This window comes from Phocoena sinus, chromosome 18 (assembly GCF_008692025.1).
Source record: "Phocoena sinus isolate mPhoSin1 chromosome 18, mPhoSin1.pri, whole genome shotgun sequence".
Classification (NCBI taxonomy): domain Eukaryota; kingdom Metazoa; phylum Chordata; class Mammalia; order Artiodactyla; family Phocoenidae; genus Phocoena; species Phocoena sinus.
The window spans coordinates 68,222,653-68,243,601 of NC_045780.1; the positions used below are offsets into that span (position 1 = coordinate 68,222,653).

Below are 20,949 nucleotides of genomic sequence, written 5' to 3' on the forward strand. Positions count from 1 at the left end.
CTCTTTCAGTCATGAGAAGAGCATGAACAAACGTATCAGTGAAGATAGCTTTACTGACCAAACAGGAAGAATTAAGTCCCCAGATAAGTACTGGGTACATACAGAAGTAAGGAGCGTACCCATCTGGACAATGCTGGAAGGGAGTGTTCTCAGCCGAGGTTTAAAAAGAGGCAATTGGGAAGTTGGCTGGACGCTCTTAAGGAGTAGCTGAACCACACAAACAGAAAAAACAAACAGCTAGGTCCACTGAGAATGGTATAAACAGTTCAAACTCATAGATGGAACAAACCCTAAGAAAAATTTATTAACAGGGTCTTAATTAAAATTTTCATTGGCAACGGTTCCTTTTGAAACACAATCCATCATTACGTGCTTTCAATTTTCATAATAAACTAAAATCTGCCAATTGTGTTATTTCAGGATGTACCATTTTATAAGAGATACCCTCTCAAGGCAAGACCTATCTATACCTGGTTTACTTTAACTACTGCTCATCAATCTAAACACACTTGCTTTTGGTATATTTTAGAATGAGTTAATACTTTAAAGAAGGTAAAGAAATTTGGGAAAATGCTTGTTCTCTGATGTACATTTTTTAAATATAAAATTTGTTCAATATAAAATGCTTTTCATGTCTTTTCAAAATATTATTTTTAAGATAAAACACACCTCAGCATATTTCAATACGCTTACATTTTGTTTTCTGTTTCTCACTGAAAAAAATCTCACTTGTTTTTGTTTCATCAGTGGTACCCTGAGCAGAATCACTGAACATAATTAAACCATCCATGTGTTTCTTACCACCTACCAATTCCCAGAGTACTAGGTTTGAGTACTATTAACAAATACCCTGTAAACAATAGCTAACCCACATACACACAAATCATCTAGAAATATTTTTCTCTAATCACCCTGATTGCATGTGAATACACATCTCCCTAGGCATTTCAAGTACAAAGAACTTTCCCTGTGTGTATAACCCCATCCTGTGTGGTCTGATCATTTACTCACTTTGGAAGCTGTCGAAACTCTCCTGAGTAATCTTCATATTTGTAGTTCACAAGATGCCAGTCAGAGTTATAGGTTTTGATGCACTATTTGGTGGGGTGGGGGGAGAGCATAAAAAGAAAAAGCATAAGAGAAAAAGAAAAAAGACATGTGATGACTTCTGGAGAACATTTGGGAAAGTTTATGAATGCACACCCACACCAATATCAAAAAAATTCTTTCCCCTCAACCCTCTCATGCCTGAAATGCCACCATTAGAGGTTCCTATGAAGCTTAAGAACCACTGAAACGTTACACTTGGGAGAGGGGTCACTTAGGTCATCGTCATTCATGATCAGATGATGAGCAGATGTTACAAGGAGACAAGCCTCACCTCCTCTTGCTGCATTTACATAACAATGTGCTGTTTCTGACTTAAAACCACTTGGCTCCTAAGAAGTCATGTGGGCTTCTAGAAGAACAGGAAAGTAAATGGGAAGTGTGAACCTAAAGATACTTCCATAGTATTTACTAATATTAAAACTTGCTCATTAGTCAATATTACATACATTTGCCCTCGGATTTTCATTTTATTTACAAGGGACAGTGTGAGGTAATTAGGAAGAAAGATTTAGATTCCAATCCACAGTGGCACCATGACCTCTTCACGTGTACATGTGTGCGTGCATGTGTAGAAATGTACAAAGTATGGAGCAGTCCATTGCCCAGATTCCACAGTGACACCAACCTACACGGACTGCATTAAACTACCTCGCTATCTGACAAGCTCGACCAACCAGCACGGTGTCTTTCATTCATCTGTCCAGGAGGATCCACTGAGTAGTGTGTAGAGTCTTAAGATTATAAGGTCTCCCCCACCAGATCTTCAAATATGAATGAGTCAAAATCAACAGGTGAAGCATTTGATTTAGTTTCCATCAGCGAACTTGCTTTTCCGTACGGACAGCTCTAGACTACACATATATAGATGTCAGTGTGGCAAAAAATGAATGAATAAAGTGAAAACATAGGTAGTTAAATGTATTAGTCGTACCTAGTTGACTTGACTCTGGCTGAAACATCATGAACAAAGTCTATTCTGTTTACTTCACTTTGTTGTTTATACTGTGAACCTTTTTATCTATTTCATACTTCATGCCCGAAGGCTTTCTGAAGCAAAACCCCAAGGTCATGAGAGTAACTACAGCTAATGCCTCTTGTGCCAGGCTCTACACTAAGCACTCTATTGGCAAGGTTGTGAACGGAAGGTAGAGTAAGTTTTTTATATTATCATTCTGAGGTGGAATAAAGAGCAGAGAAGGGTTAAAAACAGTCAGATGTGGGAGCTGAACAACTTTTCAATTTCTTTGCTAAGCAGTTACAAATGTTTTTAAATACCATTTTATTCTTATAAATGCTTTTTTTTTTTTAATTTCAAAGCATTTTCACACTTAGAACATCAGACATCCACACTCAAAACCACATTCCAAAACCAGTATGACTTCAGAATTATCTGTAGGTTTGGGTTTTCCTATCCTATCCCTGGGTCCATTAGCATAGCTAAGTCAGGTCAGACTATGTATGACACAGTCTTGTGGACATGCTCTATTATCTTTGTTCTGGTTTTTCACGAAGCCCTTCAACTTCAACTTTCATACCGCCGAAGTCTCTTGTAGGATATTAAACCTATTCCGAAGTATAAAATGTACCCGCCCAATTAAAAATAAATAAATAAGTATACACTTGTACGTAATCAGTGCATTTATGAACAGAACACCTGAATGTCCAGATTTTTAATATCTTAGGGAAAATGGGTAAGAAAGATAATTACAATGTTTAAATATTTTAAATTATAAGGAACTGCAAAAAACACAGTTAACCAGGTTAAGTAACTAGCTTCACTCATTTAATAAGCCATTGTTGACCGCCCACAAGGCAGGCACAGGCAAAATTCCAAGGCAGGTGCACAGAACAAGGCAAGCAACCCGCACCCCTCTGGAGGTGTAGAACGTCTAGGAGACAAGGGGTTCAATCAGAAATCAGTACGCAGAGAACTGCATCGCTAAAGAGACAGGGATCTGACTGGGCTGATTTCATGACTGACCTTTCAAACTTGTGAAATTCAATAATATTTTGAAGTTATACTGGAAGGTTTTTGAAGTTTTTTTTTTTTGTTGTTTAAAGCCATTAGGTCATCCTCCTGTGGACAAGAGTACGGGGCGGAAGCGCTGTTGCACTCCACCCTGGTGGAAGAGGCCCAAGAGGGTGTAGCTACGCTGGCTCCTGCCCCACAGGGTGAAGTCGCTATTGCCCAACCTGCAGTGATGGGAGAACTTAATGGAGAGCTGTCCCTCAAACATAGTATTTTTTTTAAGAAACTGGGAGAACTGAATTAGTAATTAACAATTTTACTATATGCTTTAAAACAAGGATCAACAAATTTTTTTCTGCAAAAGGCCAGATAGCAAGTATTTTCAGCTTTGAGGGACACACTGTGTCCATTGCAGCCATTGGTGTCTGAGCTGTAACGTGAAGTAGTCACAGGCATATGTGAGCGAGCAAATGGGTGCAGCTGTGCCGCAGTGTACCTTTCTTTACAAAAACAGGCTGCAGGACAGTTCGCCTAATGCCCTGCTTTAAAATAAACATTTGAGACTCTGTAAACATATTTGGCTGTGTTTGTCTTGCATTAATATTACGAATAGAGTGGCAAAGGAGGTAAGACAAGAAGTTACCTTTTCAGAATGATAAGAGAACAACACACTTCAAAAATTTTAACTATACATTCAAGTTTTCAAAAATCTCAGTGAAACTAAATGTTGTTATTGTAATGGGCCTTCGGTTAGAACAGCATAGCTTCCTTGTAGTGGGCAAATTTACTGATGGGCATATTTAGCTCCCAAATATCAACTAGAAAAATGGGGATAAAAATACATATTTTTTAAATGAAGGAGCACTTCAAGAAACAAAATTAAAACACCTAACTCGTTCATCCTATCTAAAGGCACCTGTAGGAAGAAACAAACACCTCAAGACAGAACAAGCAAGCAATCTCAAAGCAATAATTTTTCTTTCCTCCTTAACGAAAGAGTCGTTTTCTGTATGTTCAAACAAAAGTAATAATAATCATATATTGATCAGGGATAGTTAGGCTCTGCTCATTGTTACCTGGTACTTCATGAATATTGAACTAATCTTGATAATAAATTACAAGTATAAACATATAAATGAAGTCAATGAATACATAAATGCATGTGCTGAGTCTCCATTAAAAACAATATAACACCATTGTAAAGCAATTATACTCCAATCAAGATGTAAAAAAAAAAGAAAACCCAGCAAAAAAAGACACACAGAAAAACAATATCAAAGTCTGCTAGGTGTCCAGTGAGTTCATTCACAAGTTACTCCTATTCTAAGGCTATGAGATAAGTTTTGTAGAATTCATGTTTTGTCATCAAATTGACCCCGTTGACATTTCTGTCCAAGTTTCAGACTCTGAAAACTTCTTATTATTTTTCTATTCTAACTTCCATCATAAAAATGTAATTACCTCTTTGACACTTTCTTGAAAATATCACTGAAATTTTTAAAAGGGGAGGAGGCATAGAAGAAATACATTACCTCTGTAACAAATAAGCTCTGAGCTTCCTGCTGTGCGTTGGCAGGGATGGTGGAGCATACGTACCGCCCCTGTCGTCTCAGGATGGCCGTCTGTGAAGGAAGCACCAGGACACGACTCGGTTAAATGAAGACATTAAGGCGCCAGCCTCCCAGGGCAGTGGGGCCCTTCCCCTTCCTCTGCAGTCGCACCCCGTGGACCCCAGACTCCAGCTGGCTCCTTAAACTTCAAAAGGTGGGGGCAGTGGCTCCCAAGTCCTTCTGGATCACGGGCCCAAGGACCCCTCCAGGCAGGAAAGAGGCCCCTTTCAGAGACCCTAACACTCCCCCACCCCACGTGCTTGATCTAGTCCCACGAAGTTGCCTTTTACTTGCCTGGATTGCGGCAGTTTTAAAACTGTGGTAAAACAGACATAACATTCACCATTTGAACCATTTTTAAGTGTACAGTTCAGGGGCATTAAGTACATTCACACTGTTATACATCCATCTCTTAACTGCCTTTTACAACTGTTCTTATTCACTGCCACATCCCCAGTGGGACCCGTAGCAGGTCCTTAATATTTGTTGACTGAATCTGTGACTGTGAACACTACCTTCCCTCCTGTAACTGAGAACTGCTCCTGTTTCATGAGGCTTAAATGCCTATTCTAAATAATAAAATCTCTCATGACTTTAGGCAGCAACACATCTACCCTAATTAACACTGTAATGTAGGGACTGTAATGTCAATTCAAGTTAACTAGGCCTTGGGCTTCAGGAAGGAATGTTCTAGATTTTTTCTCCCATGGACTGTAATCCTTGGATACTATTAACAGATCATAGTTATAAAAACAGCACACAAGAAGCCAGCTTGTTGACAGAATCTATCCCATTGGTTCCTGAGGCTAATTACTAAGCTGGGATCTCCCAGCATCTGTCCCATCTGTTTTTCTTCTTCCTAAGATTGGAGGAAACTTTGGGTCAGATCTGTGGTCCCTCCTCTGCCAGCACAGGGGAAGAACTCCAGGGCATACATTTTTTAATAATCTTATTTCCTGCCCGTATTGTCTCCCTGTTGTGTCTGCTTCACCTGTCTTTACTCTTTGCTTGCACTGTGACCATCTTTGAAAGCAATCTTAAATCCTACTTTTAATAAGGCTTCCTTATTCTACAGAAAGAGAAGGAAGGAACTCTGTTCTCTTCCAAAGTCCTTCACAGGTGAATTATTAATTCATTCAGCCTCCTCCAAGAGGGCTTTCAACACCCTGGCTCTTGGCTTCTTTGTGAAAGTCACAAATGGTGACCCTTCTTACACACCTGGTTCCATGAAATGCCATAGAGACGAATGACAGTAGGCACTGGAGGCATAATCTATTCAAAAAGCTTCAAAGTAAGACATCGATTGTCAAAACTGTTAAGAATCAGGTATACCAGTAAAGGGAAATTAAGAAATCATGTGCACTTCAAAGAAGGACACATTCTATACCCCCACTTACTGCGTCCTTATCTTGATTTATTTGGGTCTATCACGATTTTTTGAAACTAATTATCATACTTTAAAAATGTTCATGAAATGGCTCAGGTCAAGAAATAGGACTATTAGGGTCATTCCCCATCAGAACATTAGGAAGAAATAAAATTTATTACAGAATTTTCCTAGTGGAATTACCAACTCAAGAAACTTTAATTATGTGACACTTTTCCAAACACCCCTTTAAGGTAAGAAAAATAATAGGAAATGAAACCTTTTTATTATTGTGGATCAAAGTGCATTACGTTTTCAATTTAAAAAGAAAGCAACTTTACTCATTAAAGATGGACGACTTTTAACAGATAAGAGAGCACTGGGCATAATTAAACCAATCATCCATGTGTTTATTACCACCCACCAATACCAGAAGGGTGTAAGAAAGAAGAACACAGAAGCACAGGCTGGTACGAGAGGAAAGAGTCTAAGAGGGGAGTCTAAATCCGACAGGGAGGAGAAGCGGACATCAAGAAGATGAAGACGCGCACTGAGGCAAAGATGCTTAAGCTACACTGTACAGGATGAGTACAAGTTGTGTTTAGCACAAAAAGGAAGAGAAATGTGAAGATAAGCCTACCCTTAGAAAGTTAAAATAACAAAATCAAGTCATAATAGATGAGATGAGCTTTTTGCATACACATAAAAAGCAAACCCATTAAGTCCTAGAATTAAAAAAATATACGCCCAAGAAAAAACTGCCTAAAACTCTAATTAGCTTGAATTAAACATCTCTAAAACCGCACCAACCTACAGCCTAGTCAATGGTTTTAACTAGGGAAAGAATGAGCCAACAGAAAGAACAGGGCTTGTATGACCAAAGCAATTTTGTCAATGTCTTTGTCACCATTTAATAGGAAAGGCTGGGATCCATCAGGCTGTGACCCACTGGGGGACTCCTGGACTTGGCTCCAATGAGGAGTCACTGTTTGATGTCACCAGTTGCCAAGGTCTTTCCTTTTGTTCCCTCTGCTTTGAGTTTAGTCTCACTAACCCACTTGTTTATCATAATTCCCATTTCGACTCTCCTAATCAGAGAACACACAGCCAATGAATGTATTCTGATCTGCTTATTAATTCTAGTTCTCAATGCACATTATTAAATGGTATTCTGGTTTAACGTCTCCATATATTTTATGTATTAAAAGTCACATTCAGGTAATAGTCTACTGTATGTCAAATCGATTCACATTAAATTTCTGTAGTTTTATTTATCTGGCTTATAACAGAGTCCAAATCAGTACCTGCAGATTTATACTCAATGAACACTAAAACTCTTCTCAAATATGAGCTTAATTTTCTTTTTCATGGTTGTGGCATTCTTTCCTACTTTCCTATTAACTAAAATCATATTCCTGCTAAAAGATGGGTCTGTGTCCACCTTATATAAATCGTCATCAAGGCGGACATTCAAAGAACATCAGTCCCATCCCTTTGTTTGGAAATAAATTATTTCCATTCTACTAAAAAAGCTGTACATCTGCAAGGGGTAGGGGGAAAAAACAGTGCACACTATGAAGTGTGATAAGATCTGAAAATTAAATCTAAACATAGCTAGCATCTCAAACATCCTTTGGGATATAAACCTCACAGTACAAAATACAATTTAAAGCCGGGCTTCCCTGGTGGCGCAGTGGTTGAGAGTCTGCCCGCCGATGCAGGGGACACGGGTTCGTGCCCCGGTCCGCGAAGATCCCACATGCTGCAGAGCGGGTGGGTCCGTGAGCCATGGCCACTGAGCCTGCGCGTCTGGAGCCTGTGCTCCGCAATGGGAAAGGCCACGGCAGTAAGAGGCCCGCGTACCGCCAAAAAAAAAAGCCTTCTTCTAGCAACTATAACAGATTCAATTATTTTCAGCCAATATTGTTTCTTAGGTTAAACACTGGCAGTGCTTGACGCACAGAAATCCTTAATTACCTTGGCCAAGTATGGGCGTGAGTCTTATGAGGCCTTCCACAAAATTTTAGGACTAATTGAAAAGGTAACTTAGGACTACAAAAGGAGGAGAAGAAGGTGAAGTCCTCTTCTAAAGGACTTATATAATGATGCATGGACACCTAGGCCAATCTTTATGGGACTTTTTTTTTTAATGGAATGAACTGATGAAATGCAGAGGTGCCCCCAGATCCGAATATAAAGGGTACAATTTACGACTATCTCCAAGGCTAGTTAGGAAGACAAATTTCAAATAGAGCCTTTTTTATTTTAAAAACTTTTTTCTTCCTCTTGGTTGAAATGATCCCCTCCCAAAACTGGGGTCACTTTAATGGCTATGAGCCCGTAATCAGGAATGCGGGATGCTCAGCCCAGGGAAGCAGGGTCCCTAAAGGGAACATGCAGAGGTACCACGTTTCCTCACCTGGGCACAACCCCAGGGGCTTCCGGGCATTTCCTGCCCCTCTTCTTCACCACTCACTGCTCTTCCCTGATGGCCTCCTGTGGCCCTGTTTCTTTAGCTTTAACTTGGAATCCCTCTTACTAATGAACTTCCTGCCCCCAACCTGGCCAGGGCTCTGTCTTTCCTCGGTAGGGTGCTGGCTAACACGCTACCTTAACCCCACTGAGGCTGGGAAACCAAGAAGCTCATGTTTCAAACCACAAGCAATGTGAAGCACATAATTTAATTAAACTTCCTATGGAAGAATTTGAGAAGTGATCTTGGAAAGAGGTTGGACTTGAGAGCCAGGAAACCTGAGTTCTCATCTGAGCTCTGCCTCTACTTAGCTGTGTAATCTTGGAGGAAAGTTTTAACTTTCCAAATCCAGAATTTTCTAGGATCTCTAGGTTTTCTTTGTGGTTTAAAAACTCCATAGTCCCATGGAATTCTAAGTCTCTCTCTCACAAGTGGTTTATTATGAGTGCTACGAATTGCTTTGTGAGAAACTAAAAACTTAAAAGACATCCAGAAAAAAGATGAATACGCTGTATCTTTTTTGATTTATAGTCATATTACCCCACTTACTTTTTTAATGAAAGGAATTGTTTTAATGTGTTTTTATGAAAGAAATTGGATTAAAAGGAGGGAAGATTCACTCTGTAGACTTAAATACAGGCATTAGTATTAACGAAGATGTTCTTTTGTGTCATCATTTCTTTATTTTTCTAATCCTCTCAACTCATAAGGCACCAGATTTTTTTTATTAATCACTTTACAATGGGCATTAAACTATAACAAAACAACCCTCTTAATTCCTGGTGGGAAGTATGCATATCTACTGGGTGTCTAATATATCATATTTTATAGGACTTACAATTCAGACATTGAAACAAAAGGCCCACCCTTCCCCTGGGACACAGGAACAATGAGCTGGAGACAAAATCCCAGAGAAGTGGGTGGGCTGTAACCTGAGCCAGCTGGGTGGATCTACAAGGACTCTCCCCACCTCTCCTGTCCTAAGGAGCGCAGGGCAGGGAGTGTCCACCCTCAGACAGAAAACAAACATCACGGGCAGCCCAGGAGGGAGTGCGAGCTCAGAGGTGGCTGCTCCTCGGGTGTCCTGAGCAGAACAATTCCGAAGGAAGGCGAGGCCAAAGTGCACCACCTGAGACACAGAAGAGGTGAAGAGGGTTCTCCTCAGTAATCGGTCAGTAGGTATGGCTGCAGAACAGAGAGAGAGAAGGGATTCCTATGCTCCTGCCATCTTACCTCTAAGATGGGCCTTGAGGCCTGGGGAGTGAGGGTAGGAGGGGCCAAGGCGCAGTGAAGGGAGGCAAGTGGATGTGGCAGAAATCAAAGCCCAGGTGGTCTGGGTAAGACTGAGCTCTCAGGCAGGCATGGCCCATCTCCCTAGCTAAAGAGTAAGCCCTGGGTTGAATTTTTATTGTGCTCAACTGCGCCAAGTGGATTTTCAACTGCTCCCTGCTAGAGAGACGGCTCTCAACACCTCCTCCCTCTGTCTCTAGGTCCCTCTGAATCTGCTGGAAATACCCCCTTGGATGCATGTCCGTACATTAAATGTTTTGTATCCTGCGCAGTATTAAACCTCACTTTAGACAAGGCTGGGAACTTAGCTGCAACTTACTGAGCACAGCAGTAATGGAACCTTTCCAAATATCTGGCAGATGCATTTGTTTCAGAGCAGATGACTAGCTTTTGAGAGGATTCAGTTCCAAGCTAGGCTGGAAACTGAAATCCACACAGGGCGTTCCCCACATCTCACTGCAGAGATCAGACCCACAGTGTTCCATGAAGGTCAGACAAGTCCATTTCCAGGGAAGCAGTTTCCTGAGGATTCTCAACGTTTAATGCACTAATAATCAAGAAAACAAACAGGGCATGGGACAAGACAAGGGTCCAGAGAAAGATGTCCACTTAGGTTTCTGGAGGGACTTAATAAAAAACAACTCCCGAGAAACTAAAACATTACAAGGACGGAGCCTAATATGGGCAGAGAAACAGACATCTCTCTGCCTCTCTCTGACAGCTCCTCTTCACTAGTCCCTGCCTGGTGCCCAGGTTTCCATCTTTAGCTGTCTCTCTCTCTTCCCTCAACAGCATCACCCTGTGCCGTCAAGGACTTTCCTTGCTGTACATCCCCATGACAACGCACCGATTTAGGGGGCTCCTGTGTGAACCTCAGTGTGGCACCCTCCCTGACGGGGATGTCTGCCTTCCCTCAACCAGCCCTCTGCACAGCTGCCAGTCATCTTTCTGAAACTCTTAGCAATAGCGTCATGCCTCAGCTTGAATTCTTTCAAGGACCCCCACCACCACTGCCATGAGAATGAAGTCCAGACTCCTCAGCATGACCTGACCTTTGGTGACCCGCGGTACTGACTTCTCTGGACTCCTCTCCTGCCCGTCTCTGACCCTCCAGCACGCGGGCTACTTCTGACTCCCTAACGTAGCAGCCCCTGCGCCTGGCTGCGGGGCTGCTCACTCCCACCTCCTGCAGCACACGGCACACACGCAGTTCTGCGGAAATTACTCAGAAACCTTGCTGCATCGCCCACCAGACTCAAGAACCTCAGACTGTGCTAGTCATCTTTGCTTCTCCAACACCCTTACATAATGTCTGGCCTAACCTGAATGTCTGAATGAATGGGCAGTCGGGACTTTTAAATGGAATCACTTGGGGCTCCGAATGAGACAGTGTCTTAGCAACTGGTGAGACATCAGGTAGCTCTGTCACTGCATAGTGTCCTGTTTCCTAAAGTGTCATATATGTACATTTATAAATGTCAGTAGACCTTTGATAGTCATAAAAATTTCATTCTGCTACCTTGAAAACCCCCCAAATTATGTATTACATAACAGCTTGGTCAAATGCAGTAAATTATAACTAAGTAAGTTAAATGTTCAAAACCCTTAATGACCAGACTCATCAACTGGGGGGCGGGGGGTGTTTGGTATTACAGAGAAGCTGGTTTCTTTTATTTTTTTTTAATAAATTTATTTATTTTTGGCTGCGTTGGGTCTTCGTTGCTGCGTGTGGACTTTCTCTAGTTGCAGCGAGCGGGGGCTACTCTTCGTCACAGTGCGCGGGCTTCTTGTTGCGGTGGCTTCTCTTGTTGTGGAGCACGGGCTCTAGCACACAGCCTTCAGTAGTTGTGGCACATGGGCTCAGTAATTGTGGCTCATGGGCTCTATAGCACAGGCTCAGTAGTTGTGGCGCACGGGCTTCGTTGCTCCACGGCATGTGGGATCTTCCCGGACCAGGGCTCAAACCCGTGTCCCCGGAACTGGCAGGCGGATTCTTAACCGCTGCGCCAGCAGGGAAGTCCCTCTAATCACTTAAGTATCACTGCAGAAGTGAGGACGGGGCTGGCTATCCAGAAAACCAGGAGAGGCCTTGCAGCCACCTGGGTGGACACGTGGCAGGTCCAGCTCCCCCATGAGTAAGGGGCTCAGCCTGCTCCACATCATATGACTTTGCAACTAAAAACTGCCATCCTCAAAAATAAAACGATGTTACCTAGAGGAGAGGAAGGAGACTCCACTAAGCATCCTGGGCACTCAGCTCCCTCCCTGCTGCCTGTCGGACATCAGCCAGTGTGTACAAAGAGCTTCCTTGAATGGTGGTATCTCTTTGGATTCTCACACATCTAATGAGAACCCCAATTTTAGGGCAAATGTTATCCCTGAATTACAGGTTAAGAAAGGTGAATTTACATGGGAGCATAATTTAAAAAAAAAAAAAAAAGGAAAGGTGAATTTTAGGAAGGTTTATGGCTTACTGAAATACCCAGATTAGTGACATACAGACGTGGGGCTAAAATCTGAACCCAGATGACTACATCTCAGGTCTTGCCACTACCCTAGTGTCTAGAACAACTACCATTCTATTCGGTAACAGAGCCTTGAGGAAGGGGTAGGCAAGTGTAGCTTCTTTCATTTTTCTACTTGTCTGTGTATGGTTCTCTGTGTCTTCTTTAGAATGCAATTTTAGTTGTTAAAAACACCATACCTTTGTGCGAATACCTAGCGTAGTGAATATGCTTCACGTTAAAACATGTCCATTATTTATATACTTCCAATATCCCAATGAAGTTTCCTTTCAGGACTTGCCTTAGGGAGGCACACGCCTTCATTCACAAGTAAGGCCTCACTCGTGCATCAAGGATAATTTCACACAAGCCCCTCTGCACGTTTACCAGCACCACCAGGACAGTCTGCTCAGAGCAGCCCTTCAAAGCCTGGGACGCCAGGCAAAGTCCTATCCTAAACACAGTGGAGCAGAGGTTATGCTTTGCGGATAAAATACTAAGCAGATGGGGAAGACCTGATTGGAGGACTTCTGACATCAGGGGACTTCACGGAACTCCCTCAATTTGTCCTCACTGGATCTCAGGCACACACTCAAGGGTGCTGCTGATGCAAGTTCCATCAAACCCACACAGGACACTCAGCAGGGCCCAGGTTCTGCCAGGTAACCCTGGTAGGAAAAGGCAGAGGTATGGACACAGCAGGACCCATTCAGGTTGTAGGAACCACAGAGTGTGTGCCTAGTAATATGTTAAATGGCATCTGATGATTCTGAGGCCAAAACCCAGGTTTTCTTTTATTTGAAGGACTTCTGAGTTTTGTTTTTGCATGCAAACACGTCTGCCTCTCTTCTACTCCCTTGACCCACCACCTTGAGCTGTGCCCTTACGACCACAAAGGCAGCTGGTGCCGAGATCTCAAATCCATCCATTTACTCAAAACATATTAAATGCTTACCACGAATTAAGCACTGTTGTAGGAACATCACAAATGCAAAGGTGAATTTTCAAAAAGCTATGGTTTATAATAAAAAAACAACTATGGTTTGCCACTCTCACAGAGGTTTTATTTTCTATTTGGGGAGAAAATAATAAAGTCTTATAGTTATAATAAAGTCTTTTTTTTTTTTTTTAACATCTTTATTGGGGTATAATTGCTTTACAATGGTGTGTTAGTTTCTGATTTATAACAAAGTGAATCAGCTATACATATACATGTGCTCCCATGTGTCTTCCCTCTTGCGTCTCCCTCCCTCCCACTCTCCCCCTCCCACCCCTCCAGGCTGTCCCAAAGCCCCGAGCTAATATCCCTGTGCCTTGCGGCTGCTTCCCCCTAGCTATCTACCTTACTACGTTTGTTAGTGTGTATATGTCCATGACTCTCTCTCGCCCTGTCAAAACTCACCCTTCCCCCTCCCCATATCCTCAAGTCCGTTCTCCAGTAGGTCTGCGCCTCTAGGTTCTTATCCCTAGGTTCTTCATGACATTTTTTCCCCTTAAATTCCATATATATGTGTTAGCATACGGTATTTGTCTTTGTCTTTCTGACTTACTTCACTCTGTATGACAGACTCTAGGTCTATCCATCTCATTACAAATATCTCAATTTCATTTCTTTTTAAGGCTGAGTAATATTCCATTGTGTGTATGTGCCACATCTTCTTTATCCATTCGTCCGATGATGGGCGCTTAGGTTCTTTCCATCTCCGGGCTATTGTAAATAGAGCTGCAATGAACATTTTGGTACATGACTCTTTTTGAATTTTGGTTTTCTCAGGGTATATGCCCAGTAGTGGGATTGCTGGGTCATATGGTAATTCTATTTGTAGTTTTTTAAGGAACCTCCATACTGTTCTCCACAGTGGCTGAACCAATTCACATTCCCACCAGCAGTGCAAGAGTGTCCCCTTTTCTCCACACCCTCTCCAGCATTTATTGTTTCTAGATTTTTTGATGATGGCCATTCTGACTGGTGTGAGATGATATCTCATTGTAGTTTTGATTTGCATTTCTCTAATGATTAATGATGTTGAGCATTCTTTCATGTGTTTGTTGGCATTCTGTATATCTTCTTTGGAGAAATGTCTGTTTAGGTCTTCTGCCCATTTTTGGATGGGGTTGTTTGTTTTTTTGTTATTGAGCTGCATGAGCTGCTTGTAAATTTTGGAGATTTATCCTTTGTCAGTTGCTTCATTTGCAAATGTTTTCTCCCATTCTGAGGGTTGTCTTTTGGTCTTGATTATGGTTTCCTTTGCTGTGCAAAAGCTTTGAAGTTTCATTAGGTCCCATTTGTTTATTTTTGTTTTTATTTCCATTACTCTAGGAGGTGGGTCAGAAAGGATCTTGCTGTGATTTATGTCATAGAGTGTTCTTCCTATGTTTTCCTCTAGGAGTTTGATAGTTTCTGGCCTTACATTTAGGTCTTTAATCCATTTTGAGCTTATTTTTGTGTATGGTGTTAGGGAGTGATCTAATCTCATACTTTTACATGTACCTGTCCAGTTTTCCCAGCACCATTTATTGAAGAGGCTGTCCTTTCTCCACTGTACATTCCTGCCTCCTTTATCAAAGATAAGGTGTCCATATGTGCGTGGGTTTATCTCTGGGCTTTCTATCCTGCTCCACTGATCTATCTTTCTGTTTTTGTGCCAGTACCATACTGTCTTGATTACTGTTGCTTTGTAGTATAGTCTGAAGTCAGGGAGCCTGATTCCTCCAGCTCCTTTTTTCGTTCTCAAGATTGCTTTGGCTATTCGGGGTCTTTTGTGTTTCCATACAAATTGCGAAATTTTTTGTTCTAGTTCTGTGAAAAATGCCAGTGGTAGTTTGATAGGGATTGCATTGAATCTGTAGATTGCTTTGGGTAGTAGAGTCATTTTCACAATGTTGATTCTTCCCATCCAAGAACATGGTATATCTCTCCATCTATTTGTATCATCTTTAATTTCTTTCATCAGTGTCTTATAATTTTCTGCATACAGGTCTTTCGTATCCTTAGGTAGGTTTATTCCTAGATATTTTATTCTTTTTGTTGCAATGGTAAATGGGAGTGTTTTCTTGATTTCACTTTCAGATTTTTCATCATTAGTATATAGGAATGCCAGAGATTTCTGTGCATTAATTTTGTATCCTGCTACTTTACCAAATTCATTGATTAGCTCTAGTAGTTTTCTGGTAGCATCTTTAGGATTCTCTATGTATAGTATCATGTCATCTGCAAACAGTGACAGCTTTACTTCTTCTTTTCCGATGTGGATTCCTTTTATTTCCTTTTCTTCTCTGATTGCTGTGGCTAAAACTTCCAAAACTATGTTGAATAAGAGTGGTGAGAGTGGGCAACCTTGTCTTGTTCCTGATCTTAGTGGAAATGCTTTCAGTTTTTCACCATTGAGGATGATGTTTGCTGTGGGCTTGTCATATATGGCCTTTATTATGTTGAGGAAAGTTCCCTCTATGCCTACTTTCTGGAGGGTTTTTATCATAAATGGGTGTTGAATTTTGTCAAAAGCTTTCTCTGCATCTATTGAGATGATCATATGGTTTTTCTCCTTCAATTTGTTAATATGGTTTATCACATTGATAGATTTGTGTATATTGAAGAATCCTTGCATTCCTGGAATAAACCCCACTTGATCATGGTGTATGATCCTTTTAATGTGCTGTTGGATTCTGTTTGCTAGTATTTTGTTGAGGATTTTTGCATCTATGTTCATCAGTGATATTGGCCTGTAGTTTTCTTTCTTTGTGACATCCTTGTCTGGTTTTGGTATCAAGGTGATGGTGGCCTCGTAGAAGGAATTTGGGAGTGTTCCTCCCTCTGCTATATTTTGGAAGAGTTCGAGAAGGATAGGTGTTAGCTCTTCTCTAAACGTTTGATAGAATTCACCTGTGAAGCCATCTGGTCCTGGGCTTTTGTTTGTTGGAAGATTTTTAATCACAGTTTCAATTTCAGTGCTTGTGATTGGTCTGTTCATATTTTCTATTTCTTCCTGATTCAGTCTTGGCAGGTTGTGCATTTCTAAGAATTTGTCCATTTCTTCCAGCTTGTCCATTTTATTGGCATAGAGTTGCTTGTAGTAATCTCTCATGATTTTTTTTATTTCTGCAGTGTCAGTTGTTATTTCTCCTTTCTCATTTCTAATTCTATTGATTTGAGTCTTCTCCCTTTTTTTCTTGATGAGTCTGGCTAGTGGTTTATCTATTTTGTTTATCTTCTCAAAGAACCAGCTTTTAGTTTTATTGATCTTTGCTATCGTTTCCTTCATTTCTTTTTCATTTATTTCTGATCTGATTTTTATGATTTCTTTCCTTCTGCTAGCTTTGGGGCTTTTTTGTTCTTCTTTCTCTAATTGCTTGAGGTGCAAGGTTAGGTTGTTTATTCGAGATGTTTCCTGCTTCTTAAGGTGGGCTTGTATTGCTATAAACTTCCCCCTTAGAACTGCTTTTGCTGCATCCCATAGGTTTTGGGTCGTTGTGTCTCCATTGTCATTTGTTTCTAGGTATTTTTTTATTTCCTCTTTGATTTCTTCAGTGATCACTTCGTTATTAAGTAGTGTATTGTTTAGCCTCCATGTGTTTGTATATTTTACAGATCTTTTCCTGTAATTGATATCTAGTCTCATGGCGTTGTGGTCAGAAATAATAAAGTCTTATAGAGAAAATAATAAAGTCAAATAACCATAATAAAGAATGATTTTCAGTGAATGCTAGAGATATGGTATAAATAAATCTCCACTGCTTGCACTGTCTTAAGATTTCATCTTGGCTCAAATCTTCCTCTGTCAATGCCTGTGAGTAGTGTTTAGTAACCTAAGACATATACATGAATCACATAGATAAAAGTGTCCTTCTACCCCTCCCCCTCTACATGAGGTCTGTGCTTACCCAATTCCACTCACTGTAGAACCTTCACCAGTCTCTCGGACCTATTTAAAATGTGAGCAAACGTTATTTTTAAAAAGCAAAGAAAATTTAAAAAAAGAAAGAAAGAGAGTGAGTGAGAGAGAAGGGAGGGAGGGAGGAAGGAAAGAAAATGTGACCTGATATGGGGAAAACATGCATACAGTAATGGACTATACTAGACTCATCCAGTATCTTTTATTCTATCTGAGAAGAGAATAAAATCTTAGATTCACTTATGAAGGTAATATTTTGTGTGTGTGTGTTTTATTTCATCTAGTTATTTATGTAGGTAATCTCAACTCCCCACTTGATCATAAGTTTTCCTAAGCACTGCATGGTGTTTCTAACAAAAATCATGTCATACATTGCCGGTATGGTGTGTGGTGGGGAAAGAGCTACTTCCCTCACCGGGCTGTCTTGAGGAAAAATGAAGAAAATGTCTAAAGTGCTAGTAAACATAGAAATCAACCTGACAAGTTTTTCCTCTAATGGTGTTCACAAAAGGCACCGCAGCTCCCTGAGGTGCCCAGCTGCTGGGGCACCATCACACCGCATTCTGTATGAACGCCCCAGCTCCCTAGGAGAACAAAGAACGTGCATCAATCATGTCCCCTAGAGTTGCATCCCATGGAGCATGGCATGGGCCACCCTCCACTGAAGAACGGGCCTCCTCTGCTTGCACAGAGCACAGGGACCCAGAGGTACACCCGTGGGCAGTAAGGAAGACCAGAGTACCCACCTGGGTGCCACATCAGCTGAACCTCGCTGGTTACGGCCAGATTGTCCTCCTACCCTACAAGGCTGCTACCTTCATTTAGACAGGATGGCACAAATCAAAGTTAATTATGGTTCTTCAATATATTTCTGTATTTTCTGATTGAGAATCTGATATAGAAGCTGTTTTTCAAAAGCAATTTTCCCCTTCACCAAAGGAACACTGAATTGGCATACTTCCAAGGCTGATACTCCTTTAAAGTGGGTGAGCTGAACACAAAGGTTTTAACAAATTAAGGAACAAATGTAACAGTCAAGGTAATAATAATGACCAAGGTTCCTAAATCACTTCTTTTCCTGCTGCATTTCTAACAAGAAAGGTTACAATATATACCTTCCAAGGGCCTAAGGATCCATGTCAAGCTTACATTAAATGTTCAAAATAGTTATTTGAGGAGCTATACCCATAACTTACTTCTTATTTCAGTTTGATTTTATATATCATTTAAATTCATTAGACCTGGTAGCTGGGCTGAACATTTTCACATCTATTAATCTTCTGAATTTCTATCCAACTATTATTATTCAGTGCTCACACACGTCAGTTCACCTTTCCTGTGGGCCCTCCAGTCACCCACACTCCACGCTGCCTACCCAGCACTCCACCTGTGGGATCACAAACACGTCAACGCCCCTTCTCCCAGCGCCACCTTCCATCCCTCCAGCTCCCCCGCACCAGGCACTTCTGCTTGTTCATCTTCAGGGTCCTCCCGTGTCTTCTCCTCCCCATCCAACATCCACCTCTGAACACTCCCCAGCAGCCGAGAGTCCTGAGGACTCAGCTTCCGCGTTCTTGGGTCCAGCAGCTACACGCCCACCCCTTTGCCATCTTAACCCCCATCCTTTGTTTTCTTTTCTCTGCTCTTAAGCTGTTAACATTCCCAACAAGGCTGATTTCATCAAAATCTTAGGTGGAAGGACCCCGCTCTTGGTTGATTCATACATTCTCATTCTCTCTCACTCTCACTCACTCCTTCCATTCAATGAGTATTTCTTGAATTCCTACTCTGTGCCATGTGTCCTGTGTGCTCAGGAAACATCAGTGAATACGACTGAGATCCCCACCCTCACAGGGTTCACAAGAATAAACAATAAACACGTGAGTATCTTAGGAGCAGGTAAGTGATATGCTGAGGAAGAAAGAAAACAGAGCAAAGTAAAGAGGATCTGGAACGCCAAGAGGGTGAAGGGCATGGCAGCAGGCAAGGGCCTCACGGAGAAGTAAGAACTGGAGAAAGGCCTGCAGTGGGTGAGTGAGAGCTAGGTAAAGAACTCTCCGGGAAGAGGAACAGCCTGAGAAGAGGGCCTGGGGCAGGAGGCTGCCTGGAGTGACAGAGGAGCCCCACGGAGGCCAGTCTGGCTGCAGCAGAGAGCGCAGAGGCGACTGGTCAGAGAGGTGCGGTGGACAAGAGCACGGCCACAGTAAGACTTCCCTGAGTGAGGTCATCAGACCTACCTTGAAACTTAGCTTTTAAAAGATCACCCTGGCTACTCTGTTAGCATAGACAGGAAGAAGGGCAAGGATAGGATCTGGAAGACCTGATAGGATTAACCAAGGTAAGAAGGGATGAGGGCAGTGGCCACGGTTACAGCAGTAGGGGTACTGACTGATGACTCTTACTGTTACGCCCTCCCCATCCCAAGCCCCGTAGCCTGCTTTCCAAACCCTCCTGACTTGCCCCCAGGCTGCTCTTCACCTGGGCCAACCTGACATTAGCTCCCTCAGCCCAATCTGCCTCTAAATTTCTCAAATACCCAATCCTCTCCTTCCCATTCAGAGACAGAACTCTCTCTCCTTCCTGAACTCTTCCTGTGGAGACCCTTCATTCCATCCCCCCAGGGCCCCCTAAAGAGCCTTGCTTGAAAACGCACCCCCACAGCTTGCATCTTCAATCTCTTCCTCATTCCTGGACTTCCCTTCCTAGCTCATTCTCTCAGTCCTGATAAAACCTCCTGTTATTGCTCCGACTTACGATGATCCCTTCTCTCTGCTACCATTTAACGCTAACCCCTGTGCCCCACGCACTCACTTCTTCAGCCCCGGCAAGAAATGACCATCACAGGCAATGATGCCCTAGCTATCAACTCCGAGGACCATTCTCCCACGCCAGTGGCAGAAGCGCATGACGGTCTGCTCTTTTTGCCTGCCTTCTTCAAAACGCCTCTCACTCCCTTCCAGGGCCGCACAGTTTCCTGGTCCTTTTCCCAATTTCTATATCTGATTCTTACCCCTGCTTCCTCCTAGGTGAAGGTGTTCCCCAAGATTCAGTCCCCTGGAGGGCACTCTCATGCTCTCGTTCCCTGTGGCCGCTGTCTCACATTTCTACGGGTGAGCCCAGACTGATAATCCTGGCTTCTCTCTCAGGCTGCACTTCTGCATTTCAACCACTTTAAGGGCTCAGCACCTGGACGTCCCACTATCTCAATGTTCCAAGAAAAAATTCCCATAGGATTCAATTTGTCATGACAGTGGTCACATTCTCCTTCTTATTATTAATATTAATTCAATATCTCCTCTCCTAAGTTTTGAGCAATTTGAAAACAGGAACCCTGTCTGAGCTCTCTGCACAAACAGTATAACTCTAAACTATATGCTAAATAAATACACTCTTCAACTCAGCTGATCAGTGCTATCCAAAAAATAAGCTTTTCTATTTAAGACATACTTGATGATAAAAAAAAAAAAATGACCTGTCACTCTTTTCTGCAAAAGGCAGAATTCTTGACCTGGAATTAAAATCCTCATCTCCTGAAGGTCTGGACAACGTCAATTTGGAAACATTATTTATCCAGATTTTTCAGGTAGGTTCAATCCTAGACATGAACTAATAACCCCAAACCCACAATGTTCACAGAAACTGACATTGTTGGCCACTGAATGCAGACCGATAAAAATTTTGAGGAACTTTACCAAAAGAACACTTTCCAATAAAAAGCCCAAAACAAAGTATTGA

At 41.9% G+C, this 20,949-nt stretch overlaps 1 protein-coding gene across 18 annotated transcripts in view; it reads right to left on the minus strand.

The window, feature by feature from the left end:
- DOCK9 (dedicator of cytokinesis 9) overlaps positions 1–20,949 on the minus strand; it is a 382,898-nt gene that overhangs the window by 129,580 nt on the left and 232,369 nt on the right. For all 18 annotated transcript variants that reach the window (XR_004346614.1, XM_032610708.1, XM_032610703.1 and 15 more), the window contains 2 exons: positions 4,612–4,701; positions 1,012–1,094 (listed from right to left, as the gene is read on the minus strand). Coding sequence is in view for 17 of the 18 variants with exons in the window: in XM_032610708.1 (XP_032466599.1) it covers positions 1,012–1,094; positions 4,612–4,701 (173 nt within the window). In the remaining variant the exon portion in view is untranslated. The remainder of the gene's footprint in view (positions 1–1,011; positions 1,095–4,611; positions 4,702–20,949) is intronic.